This window comes from Squalius cephalus (genome assembly GCF_949319135.1).
Source record: "Squalius cephalus genome assembly, chromosome: 23".
Lineage (NCBI taxonomy): Eukaryota > Metazoa > Chordata > Actinopteri > Cypriniformes > Leuciscidae > Squalius > Squalius cephalus.
The window spans coordinates 25467775-25479800 of record NC_137144.1 but is presented as its reverse complement, the minus strand read 5'-3'; the positions used below and the strand labels follow the sequence as shown (position 1 = coordinate 25479800).

The window sequence follows — 12026 nt, the reverse complement described above, 5'->3', positions numbered from 1 at the left end:
CAGTCTATTGTTTTGTGGTGCAAACGAGCCCCATTCAGTCTCAGTCTCCCCTGCACACATTCATACCTCTCAGGCCTGGTTATGGCTGTAAATATGCTTTTCTTTTGTCTGCATTATAATTACTAACGACTGGCTATTCACACTGTTTCAATCCCTAATTTCTTTTATCAAAGTTCTCACTTCACATTTGAAACTGTATCAAATGCCCTTCTTGAAAAAAGAAACATTTCAGTAAGCATTCCTATTTAAAAAACTCATAAAAATAATGGCTAGGTGGCATGTTTGCTTAGCACACCATCAATACATGACAATTTATGAGATTAAAACCATGTGCTCCAAACTTACTTTATAACGCAAGTTGAGTGTTTTAAATAACCTTCTGTGATCTGATTTGGCTTCACATAAATTAAAAAAATCGGACAAAAAAATATATTATTTTATAGTATTCTGCACGATGATCAAGTCTATATCTATATAAATAGAATCTATTATTATGAAAATGCCTGACATGGCTCGAAGAACACAGGTAAATCAAATATCATTGCAATCATGTTTTTGTCTTCAAAGCGTCTTTATCATGTTACAGCAATCTCTGTTAGCTTTGTTTGTGTCAGGGACTTCCTGGAATGTCACATGATTATGGCACATCTTCATGTGTTCCATATATGGACTAAATGTGCATAGGGCGCCCTCAGGCTGCTGGTATGGATTGAAAACACATTTGGCTATTAAATGTTATATTTAATACCCAAATGCACATTTGCCGCATTTGGGTATTAAATAAATATTATTCCTGTCTATAGAAATTTGATGTAAACCTATGAGAACATATCAATATTTCTCCAAACCTGCACATTTTTGAGCTAAAAGCCCTGAGGGGCTTTGTCAATCGCTGTCATGACGACCGCACAGGAGTTTTTTTCTGAATGGGAGCGGCTGACAGGTATCAACTCATTTTTTCATTACATAACTCCTGACACAAATTAAGACATAACTGTCACTATAAGTTTCTCAGAATACAATAGTGGTAAAATACTGAAACTTGAGTCTTATATCTTTTTAATTATGTACAGTTTGTCAAGGTAATAACGTTAAATCTGATTAACTATTTAAACAAAAAAAAAAACGCTTCAGTGCGACCGTCGCACTGGCAAAGGTTAACAGCACGGCTGGTTAACAGGTTTGCCGAGAAGAACCCCCACGACAGTTCTGGTAAATGGTGTCAGAGGAAGGATTACGACCAGTACGCATGCGCAGAGGGCGGCAGTCCCTCATCTCGTGAGCGCGCACAGCAGTGGAAAGTTTCATCGTCATTAACGGCGTCGCGCATCCCAGGGAAAACGTTCACCCAGGACAACGCTCTGAAATCAACACAAAGGTACGTTAGCTATTAAAACACGGTTTGTTATTAATGAAAACAAAGCTATTATGTTATGATTAGTCACTGGTTTATTGGAGCTACTCGTTTTGTTTTATAATAACAGGTGCCGTTAACACGCCTAATATAGCCTAGGTCCGCTATGTTATTTAAAGCATTTGTGAATTTGCGCGCGACCAGACGCCCTGATTTTGTTTACATTTATTATATAATGGCATATCGACTTCCAGTATTTACATATTATATTCAACACATTCATCACCCGTGAACGATTAAATAATATGTTGTATAAAAGGAAAATAAAATAAAACTGCGTGGTGTTTTTGTTGTTGTTGTTATTGGTGATATAATATTAGGTGATAATTTAGTTTGATATATTCAGATATATCAAATATGAGTATTTAGATGGATATTGTTTATCGCATCCTGACGTAAATCCGCGAATAGATGTTGGAAATGGCCTCCATACAACGAGAGACACACACACCCATAGAGATTCATATACCGATACACACTATCCGTTGTCATTACTGTAAATACGTTTGTCCTCAGGCATGTGTACTAAGATACTCAGATGAGCATGATGGGTTGTTAAACTAGACAATTATAGTGAAATAAAACACTGTGACGTCATACATTTGTGGACAAATCTGAGCACATTAGGGGGCAAGTCACGTTTTTTACTCCAGTGACTATTTGTCAGAATTGTCAAATATTGCTCCAAACTATAACGTCTTTACTCCAAAAAAATAAAATAAACAAATACTATTGACCATTTCAACCGTGTATATATATATATATATATATATATATATATATATATATATGAAGAGTTCAGATGCAAAAGCCTCTAAGTGCCATCTGAAATTTCCTTCTAGAATGATCATTTTTATCAAGCTCATATATTTGTTCAGTAATTTCACTTAAATGGCAATGAAAATTACCTATTAATTGTCATTTAAGTGAAATTACTGAACTTAAATATACAACCTTGATAAAAAAAATAAAATAAAAAAAAAGATCATTCTAGAAGAAAATTTCAGATGGCACTTAGAGGCTTTTGCATCTGAACTCTTCATATATATACAGTTCATGTTGACCCTATTATTATTACACTATATGGGGCAAACTCACAAAGGGCAATGGACATTTAAAATGTTAAATCAAAAATTATAAAAGGCAACAAATTTTAAAATCATTCTATACATTTCTACAATTTTTAAAAACTTGCCCCACCCTAACATCATTGTGTGTGTGGTTTTAATGTGTTCATTTGCTACCCTAAAACTATTATAAAAATCTGATGATGCTGGAATTTTAGTTTGGAAGCTACAAAAATGATCCAATTTTGAGATAATTTGGAAACTGGATGTCTGAAGTCAACATGCCAAAGAAAATCTTAATTGTGTAATTGGGCGTTTGACTTATAGGTGCTGAGATACAGGGCCCAGTAAACACAGTCTCTTTTATATGGAGCTACATTGACACTTTTAAACTCTTAAATCTGAAGTGTCAGTTTCTTAATGTTTATTTCAGTGTTAATTAGGTTTGTGTAGCTCAGTGGGGATAATATAATTTATTTTTTTATGATTGAATTCTTGCTTTACTTGCTTAAAAAAAAATGTAAAGCATAATCATTGTCTGTCACTGTGGGCCATCCAGCTTTCATTTACCTTCTGCAGATTCCAAAGCTTTAAATAGTGTCTTACATATTTATTGCTATTTAGTGAGTGTGTATTAGGGCTGCACGATTTGGGGAAAATGTCATATTGTGATTATTGAAGTCTATATTGCGATTGAGATATAATAAACAAATGGTATCATGAGTCAACTTGCTTGGTTCTCAAGGAAAATCCACACACAGATTGCTGACAATGCTGAAATGTGTATTTCTCAACTCAAACTAGCAACAACAACAACTAAATGCACAGTGTTTTCAAATTAAAATAATTTAAAAATAAAAATAAATAATAACATCTTTGCATTACTGCAAACTTGTTATTGTCCCAATAGTACAGCTAAATAAAATAAATAGAAGAATGAATAAGAAAATTTGTATGTTCATGAAAATAAGATATTTTGAACATTCTGTCCAAACAAACATATGCTTTGTACAAACTCTTTCAAAAAGGAAACTGGATATAAATGTGTGGTTCACTTTATCAAACTAAAACTGTTGAGAAAAAAAAGCAACAACTGGTACTTCCAAATCCTCTTTCGGTAACACTTTATTTTACAGTGTCCTTGTTGCATAATGTTACATGTACTTACTATAGTAATAACAGTAAATTATGCATAATTACATGCAACTAACCCTCAACCAAATCCTAAACCTACCCTATCCCTATAGTAAGTACATGTAGTTGCTTAATATTACTTAGTACTTAAATATATTAATTACACTGTAACAATGACACCTTAAAATAAAGTGTAACCCCTCTTTCTAAAAAGCTCTACTTATCACTTGAGAGGTGAATGAATGAATAAATGTAAATGTAAATGTAGAGGTGAACCACTAGAAGGACCTCTAGGCATGTTTTTCTTGATTGCTTTTCCCTGAAGAGAAATGCGTTGTTGAAAACAACAGTAAGTGACGCACGTTCGTTGCGTTTTACCATGAAATAAGAGTTCTGTGTCTTACTTTAATAATTTATATCTCATCGGCCTGCAACCCACCCAAAATGAATTTGTTATTTTTTATAACTTGGCCCTTCTGATCCGTATCCGCGGGTATAACATGATCCGCGCATCACTACCGAACACTCGCAACAGAACCGTGGCGATTAGAGGTATCGAGCATGTGACTGTAGTCGATAGTTTTGTCGACAGTCGGAGGCGGCACTAAATTTGACGGAGACGGCCGCCTCATAATTCTCTAAGCTCTTAAAAGTACAATAGTATAAAATATTTGCAGTAGCCTAATAACAAAAGATGAAATCAGTTTAACTTAACGATGGCCAGATGAAGTCTCTGCCCAAAGCACTGGAACCTAGTCCACTAATTAAGCTCCACCGCTTTGACAACGTTAGTGCCGTTGTCTGTTGTGATAGCGACCTGACGCTGCTCACACAGGTCCCATGCAGCCAGTGCCTCTCTCAAGCCCAAGGCTATGTTCTCTCCCGTGTGCTCGTCGGGGAAATAGGATGTTTGCAGGCAGCGGCTTTTCAGTTCAAACTCCTCGTTGACAAAGTGCACAGTTAGGCTAATATAGGGTTCAGTTGTCCTGCCTGACCACAGGTCCGTAGTGGTAGAAAAGAACGTCAGCGTAGCCATTTCCAGTTGAACCTCACCACACATTTGTTGTTAAGCTTAGGGATTGCAACTTGAGAGAAATAGTTTTGCATCTTCACCTGTTCTCCGCACTGCACACCGGAAAACACCGGTCTTCTTTTTATTAGCGGTTTAGAAAATTAGCAAACAGCTCTCAGAGAGAATGGGTTGTTATGTCCACACATGCATTTATTTATTTCATAAAATCGCAGCATTTTGCGTCATATAATCGTACAGGCTTGGCATTGCGATTGCGATATGATTAATCGTGCAGCACTAGTGTGTATATACTTACTACAAGATGTTGATATCCATCGTAGGAACGAGCCAATCCTCTTTACAAGTATGACGCAGTTTGAAATAGGGCTGGGCGATATATCGCATGACATTTGTTATGCGCATCTCGTCAGTAAAGCCGGTTCCTTGATTAGTAGTAAATCGCCATCACCTGCTTTCAAATGGAGCGGCGTTTACTACACAGAGCCGTAAGTCACTGACAAGCTGAGCCATATCTAATTAATTATCGCAGGCGATACGTCCGCAATAATTAATGCGATATGGCTCAGCTTGTCAGTGAACTATGGCTCTGTGTAGTAAACGCCGCTCCATTTGAAAGCAGGTGATGGCGATTTACTTCTAATCAAGGAACCGGCTTTACTGACGAGATGTGCATAACAATGACATGCGATATATCGCCCAGCCCTAGTTTGAAATCGCTAGTTCATAGATATTCTCATTTGAGATTCCATTTGAACGCAAAAGAAAAGTCACTATAGCATTTTTGTCATGAGTAAAGTTTGGTCATAAGCATTGTTGTTTGGTCAGTGGAGGCCTTGTTTCTGTTCACATTTTCTCTCCTGAATTTCTGTTATTGACTCTGTATCAAGTGCAACTTTAATATTAATAATTACATTATCAGACTATTAAAGGAGTCATAACCTTGTATTACCTTGGATACCCAACGCTCTATTATAGTCTTTCAGGCCCTTCTAAAAAAGAAAAGTGGAAAAAAAAATAAACACAGAGCTCCTCTGACCCTTATTTCTGAAGGCATTATTGTCTCGCGAGATCTGATGCGATATTTTGGCTGTCGTGGACAGTCATTTTAATAATGCAAATGAGGGGCGCGTTGATTGGTGGCAGGAAGGATGGGGGTTGACACCGCAGGTGACGCTTTAGCATATCATTACAAAATGACATCATGGCGCAAGTTATGAATGAACCCGACCTGGCCGCGACCGGCTTCCCGGCCAGTGTATAAGTATGAGGCACCGTTTAGGGCTTAAATCAAACTTCATTCACGCACACATATATGAAACACGCTTGCATACATACTAAGTAGTCACACATACGTATATGAACTCTCCACGCACATACTCATATGAGACGCGAGCACACACACACAAACTCGCGCACATTCTCATATAAGACGCGAGCACACACACACACAAACTAGACGGCGCCTCATATAAACGTTAGGCAATCAATATACAATAGCCGAATTCATGATGATCTCAGTCATTTGTTGTTTGCAAAGTAACGTTAGCAGCCATTCACCATGTTTACCTCGAAGCTACTCCCGCTAGCATACAATAGCCGCATTAGCAGTTAGCTGCTGTTTTTTACACACAGTAGAGCAATAAAAACACAGTCTTACCATTTCAATTGCAGGCAAGTAAAATGGCCCCTTTTTCCCGAGCTTCGATGCCAACTTCGCCTGATATTGCCTCAAATTTGTGAAGGATTCCGGCGTAAAATGTTTAGCACAGCACAGACACCTAACGTTAAGCCAGTGGGAAGGGTTGTAGGAACCGCGTCATTAAAAATGAATTTAATCCACTGGTCCCTGACAGCTTGGTCCGTTCTTGGGAGAGAAAACACATTTACATGTTGATTCTGGTTGTCAACAACAGAGCAACTCAGGTGTGCACTCGGTTTCTCCATCTTTCTCGACTGAACTAATATGAGGGGGAGAGGGGCGGGCTTCCCGTGGCATAGGTTTGCGGTGTCCATATATGGTATATCCTGCCCCGTCATGACGTCAAGACGGGGCTGAAATCAAAATCTCGTATTTGAGTGCGCGTGCACGCGCGCTGGTTTATTTACCCTGAGGTAAACAAACGCTTCACTTTTAAATATCGGCTTCCCGGCCAGTGTATAATCGTTAGGTAATCATAACATACATTGATTCTCGTGGAAAAGTGAAAATTGCAGGTTATGACTCCTTTAAGCATAACCAGTCATGGTATGTAAATGTGACATACCAAAATGGACAACTTTGAAAATGATCTCTGATTCTTTTCATTGAACCTCTCACTCTTTTTTCCACAGAGATGGGTCGCCTAACTGTACTGTTTCTCTGCCTGGCTCTTGTGGTGTCCGTTTTGGCCAAACGAGGCGGGGGCGGTAAAGGCGGATTTAGCTTGGGCAAAATTGGCTCAAACAAAGGTGGAAGCAGCACAGGAAGCAAAGGTGGCTCCAGCAAAGGTGGCAGCAGCAGCAGTAAAGGCACCTCACATGGGACAAACTCAGCCCCTGGAAACTATCCTCGCCAACCTCAAGTACCAAACCAGAATCCACCCCCCTATCCCGGTGGAGGCGGGTACCCAAGCCAGGGCAGATATCCACCAGCTGGCTCTAATCCAGGTCAAGGAAACCCAGCCCAAGGTAGATACCCAGCCCAGGGTGGCTACCCAGCCCAGGGTGGCTACCCAGCCCAAGGTGGCTACCCAGCCCAGGGTGGCTACCCAGCCCAAGGTGGTTACCCAGCCCAAGGTAGAAACCCTGCCCAAGGTGGCTACCCAGCACAAGGTGGTTATCCAGCCCAAGGTGGCTACCCAGCGCAAGGTGGTTATCCAGCCCAAGGTAGAAACCCTGCCCAAGGTGGTTACCCAGCGCAAGGTGGTTACCCAGCACAGGGTGGCTACCCAGGGGGAGCAGGTTCCAACAGGTATCCTGGACAAGCCGGAGGAAACCCCTATCCAGCTGGAGGCTCTTATCCAGGTTATCCAGTCCGAGGAGGTTCCAACCCTAACCAGTTTGGTGGAGGTGTTGCAGGGGCAGGGGCAGGTGGATATCCAGGAGCGGCACAGTATCCTTACTGGAACCCCAACAACAAAATCATGAGCCCAGGCTATGGGGGCAATTACGGTGGCTATGGGCAAGGGGGCAGATCACCTTTTGCCCAGTCAGTGCAGGGCATGGGAATGGCCCCTAATAGCAATTCAAGGGGATTTGGCAAGCAGGCGATTATGGCTGCTGGCGTAGGGGCGGTGGCCGGTATGGCTCTGGGATATGGCCTGGGAAGTTTCCCTCGTCCCCGCTTCAATTTCAACAATCCACAGGAGGAATATTACTACAATAACTACATGTACAAACGTTATGGCCAAACTCCCCCCGAAAGTAACATGAATGGAAACCCTAACTCTCCAGGTGGCAAGCCAGGCGAAGCAGGATCGACCTCTAGAGGCGAAGCAGGATCGACCTCTACAGGACAAGGAAATGGTAACCCTTATGACATCTTCCAGAATCCTCCACCAGAGTCCTATGAGAAGTACATGGACAAGTGTATGAAGAGGACTGACTTGCTTCGGGAAGAAAGACCAAGGAGATCCATTGACCCCTTTGAGGCTCAAGCAGCAGAAGTAGAAGATGATCCTAACGGCGCTCAAGAAAATGCCACAAGCAACAACCGCACTGCTGAAACAGCTAGTACAGATGCCACTTCATTTATAGTCTCAAACCCACCCGAAATATCCAGTCAACCTCAAAAGCAGATCCAGGAAGGAGTAGCAGAAGCCAGTGATGATGACAGCGACACTGTTAGCATTATGGAGATTGGCTATCCTGTACTAATTGAGCAAATGAAAGCACGACGATGTGTCGAGCTGTACATGGCCTATGCGGAACATCATGCAGAAAAACAGGTGCAGGATCGCAGTGCCGTGGATACTAAACCCAACGCCAATGGTGGTGATTTACCTGGACCCCTTGGCCATGGAGTCATGCTACTCTTTACTAGCATTCTGTCTCTTATCTTCAGTTGCCTGCTACACTGACATTCTAGAAAAGGATAAACCCCATAAAGCCATTGAGTCAGACTGAGAAATGGACCGCTTACACCTATCACATATAATCTGAGGAATTTGTCTTGGGTGTTGTAGAGACTTAAGACAAGGTATTCTCAAAGGACTACTTGAAGATTCGACAGAAAGTACTTACACTTCTCACAATGACTCCTCGATAGTTACTCCACTAAATTGCATCATGAGCCACCTAACAATTTGACACGAGCCTACATTTTTTAGTAGTTTCCAAAAGTTTAAAACATAGGCAAGTTTTTCTACACCATTCACCTTCCATCACTGCCTCCTTCTCGCATGTGGTTTGATGAACACTTACTTCTCTTCCAAGACAGCATACTGCATGAACACTTTATTATCTCCAGTTTAAACGTTGCGCACGGCATTGGCATTTGAGTCATTGTTCTCTTCTAGCAACAGCTGTTACAACAAACCATGATTATTTTTACGACATGAAATGGTGGCTTCCAGTTCTGTCCTTATGATGGCACTTCTACTTGCGTAGTTGAAATCAAAATTACTTGTATTTTTATTTTGATTGTTTAGACTGTTGACTTACGGATTAACATTCTACTGATGTACTTATTTATTTTAAATTAATATTATGAACATTTAAATGTCTTTTCAAAGTCCTCCACTGTTGGTTTTGTTATTTTTACTTCTCCGGGGCCGTTCATACAGAGCATTATTTTGCGTTCAACTCAATTGTTTTTCTATATAAACATGCACCACACAAAAATCTTTGACCAATGAATCTTTTGCAGTAATAACACTGTGTTTTATATTGCCGTATCAAGCTGAAAGACATTAAGCTTTTAAACACTTTGTGTGAAAGGCTCCTTTGTGAACGTTTATGTAATCATAGCTGTTTGGTTTCAACTAGATATGTACGATAATACTCCTGCGTATCAGTTTCATTCATATCAGACATACTATGACAGAAACACTCATGCAGCTCATCCACTGCTCACTGAGATAAAACAATATTTTATATAAAGTTGGATCTTTATTAGTAGCTTGGTGCTGTGGTTTCTCTGAATATTACTGCCGAACATTCAATTAGATTATCAACCCAGCTTGGCACTTGCTAAATCATTTATCTAGAGCAGGGGTTCTCAACCACATTCTTGGACCCCCCCACCCCCACCCCACATGCACACACATTTTTGAATCTCTCCTTTGTCTGACACCTATTTCAGATCTTGAAGTCCATACGAATTAGCTGATGACCTGAATTGGGTGTGTTTGATTAAAGCTACACTGTGTAGGATTTTCTCCCATCTAGCGGTGAAATTGTTTATGACTACCAACTGAATATTACTTTCTAGCCCCTCCCATTCCGAGGGCATTTTAACTCCTACGATGGCTGTATTATTTCAAATCTGCCGGCAGTCGCGAGTAATCTCCCCCTCACATTCGTCACGGCGCCACTGAGTGTAAAAACACGAAAGGCGAAGCTTGAATTTCCAGGTATGTCCCTCTTTGGCACATGTATTTTCAAGATGGAGGCGCAACATGGCTGCCGCCATTCGAGCAACTCGCTCGTATGTATTCTAAATGGCAGATTATACACTTACGAGAATACTTGATTAGTTGGTAGAAGTAATTACACATTAATGAGCACATATCATTTTGAAAGAACAAAGTGTTTTTTGCTAAGAATCAACTTAAAAAATTACACACTGTAGCTTTAAGGAGACTATGCAAAATGTGCAGTGTTTGGGTGGCTGGGAACCCCTGATCTAGAGGGAATGTGGCAACCACTGGATAATCGGCAGAAGGCAATGCTTAATGCCTTATTGTTACTCAGCTGCATATGTAATGTTATGCTTTTGAGATGTTGTGAATGTTGAAAGTGTGTATAATGTTACCGTCACTGGAATTAAAGTGATTAAATGCACCTTAGTTGCGTGTCTGCCTATTTTCATTTGATATTTTCTTGAAAAAAGGTCATCTAATAGGATCTAATAGCCCGCTTCTTTGAAAACCATGAACAAAACTATGCCAAGTAAAATAAAAAATAACCCACTTAGAACGAGGCTAAACATAGTTTTAACATTTAATTGAGGCTAGTATGTCAGTTCATGATAATGTTATGTTTACAGACATCACTTGATGTCAAATGTAGAATCTGGTCCCTGAAGCAAAACCCAATGAGAACAAAATGTCTATTATGGTTTCAGGTAAGCTAAATGTTCAGTGTGTTGTGATAGTTGGTCTTGGAGGAGTCCTTTTGTTGTTATTTTTCTCCCTTTGATATTTGTTCAAGTGTACCTGATTTCCTCAAGTTGACATATGCACCCATTCATAATGAGACTGGCTAACTAATTAAAAGCTTAAATGTACCCAAAGTGGAAAACCATAAGCCCTGTGTGATAAGACTATTAGGAGTAGTGACAGAATCCAAATACAGGGCTAATTAAGACATGCAAGGACATACCTATCAGAACCATTCATCTTCACCTGTGTTTTTTAGAATACAAGTTAACCCTTGGGAAGAAGTCTTTAGCCCAACAGAGGATCACAGGAGATAAAAATCCCCTGTTTGGAGATCATTACTGTGGTTAATCAGGCAGATTCACACATACACAAATACAGATCACAATATGTTTTTGTTAATGATGCAATTTGAGAGCAGACAAACAATTTAGGAACATCTTGACAGGCTTTTCCTTCAGCAAGATGCCATTGAGATGATCGCTTAGAAGGGGTCAAAGTGCATTTTGAGTTTTTATGTAGTGTGCCGAACTGGATATAGATGGTTACTGCAACATGCCGTCTCAGCAAAGAAGGTATTAGCAATGCATATAATTCAAAACCACATGCCAAAAAGAGGACACTGGCAGTGAAAGAAAACTAAAGACTCAATGATTCTCACACCTAACAAGAGATTGTGTATATAATATATACGCACATTTTTCCAACTCAACTGAAAATGATCATGTGAAATCATGTGAATTTTCAGATAAATCAGAGGACCATTGTTGGTTCGAATTGGTTAAAGGTCATAATATCCCAGATAAAGTATTCATGTTGTAGTCTTGATCTTGAGGTCCTCATCTTGTGATCTCATAAAACTGCATAAATGGATGACAAAGTAATTTCCACAGCTGGAGTTCTACTACTGGTCCACTGTGCTGCTAGCCTGGGAAAACCCAGACAAACTTCCGGTAAATTTAGATTTGCTCTGCAAGTAGTCTGGCAAAGAGCTCATTCAAGCCGATTTCTAATCCATCCAAATCGAGGCACCAATCAGAAACGTTGAGGCGGGCTTTACACAATGACAATCGCTCTGA

At 40.0% G+C, this 12026-nt stretch overlaps 1 protein-coding gene across 1 annotated transcript; it reads left to right on the top strand.

Annotated features, from left to right (window-relative positions):
- Window positions 1–1268: 1268 nt before the first annotated feature.
- Window positions 1269–10635, top strand: prnprs3 (prion protein, related sequence 3). Its single transcript, XM_079859930.1, has 2 exons — window positions 1269–1378; window positions 6980–10635. The coding sequence occupies exon 2, from the start codon at window positions 6982–6984 to the stop codon at window positions 8704–8706; it is 1725 nt and encodes a 574-aa protein (XP_079716056.1). The 5' UTR covers window positions 1269–1378; window positions 6980–6981; the 3' UTR covers window positions 8707–10635.
- The last annotated feature ends 1391 nt before the right edge of the window (window positions 10636–12026 follow it).

What these genes read in the sequence shown, in the direction of transcription:
- prnprs3 (XM_079859930.1), top strand. Translation starts at nt 6,982, where the DNA reads ATGGGTCGCCTAACTGTACTGTTTCTCTGCCTGGCTCTTGTGGTGTCC.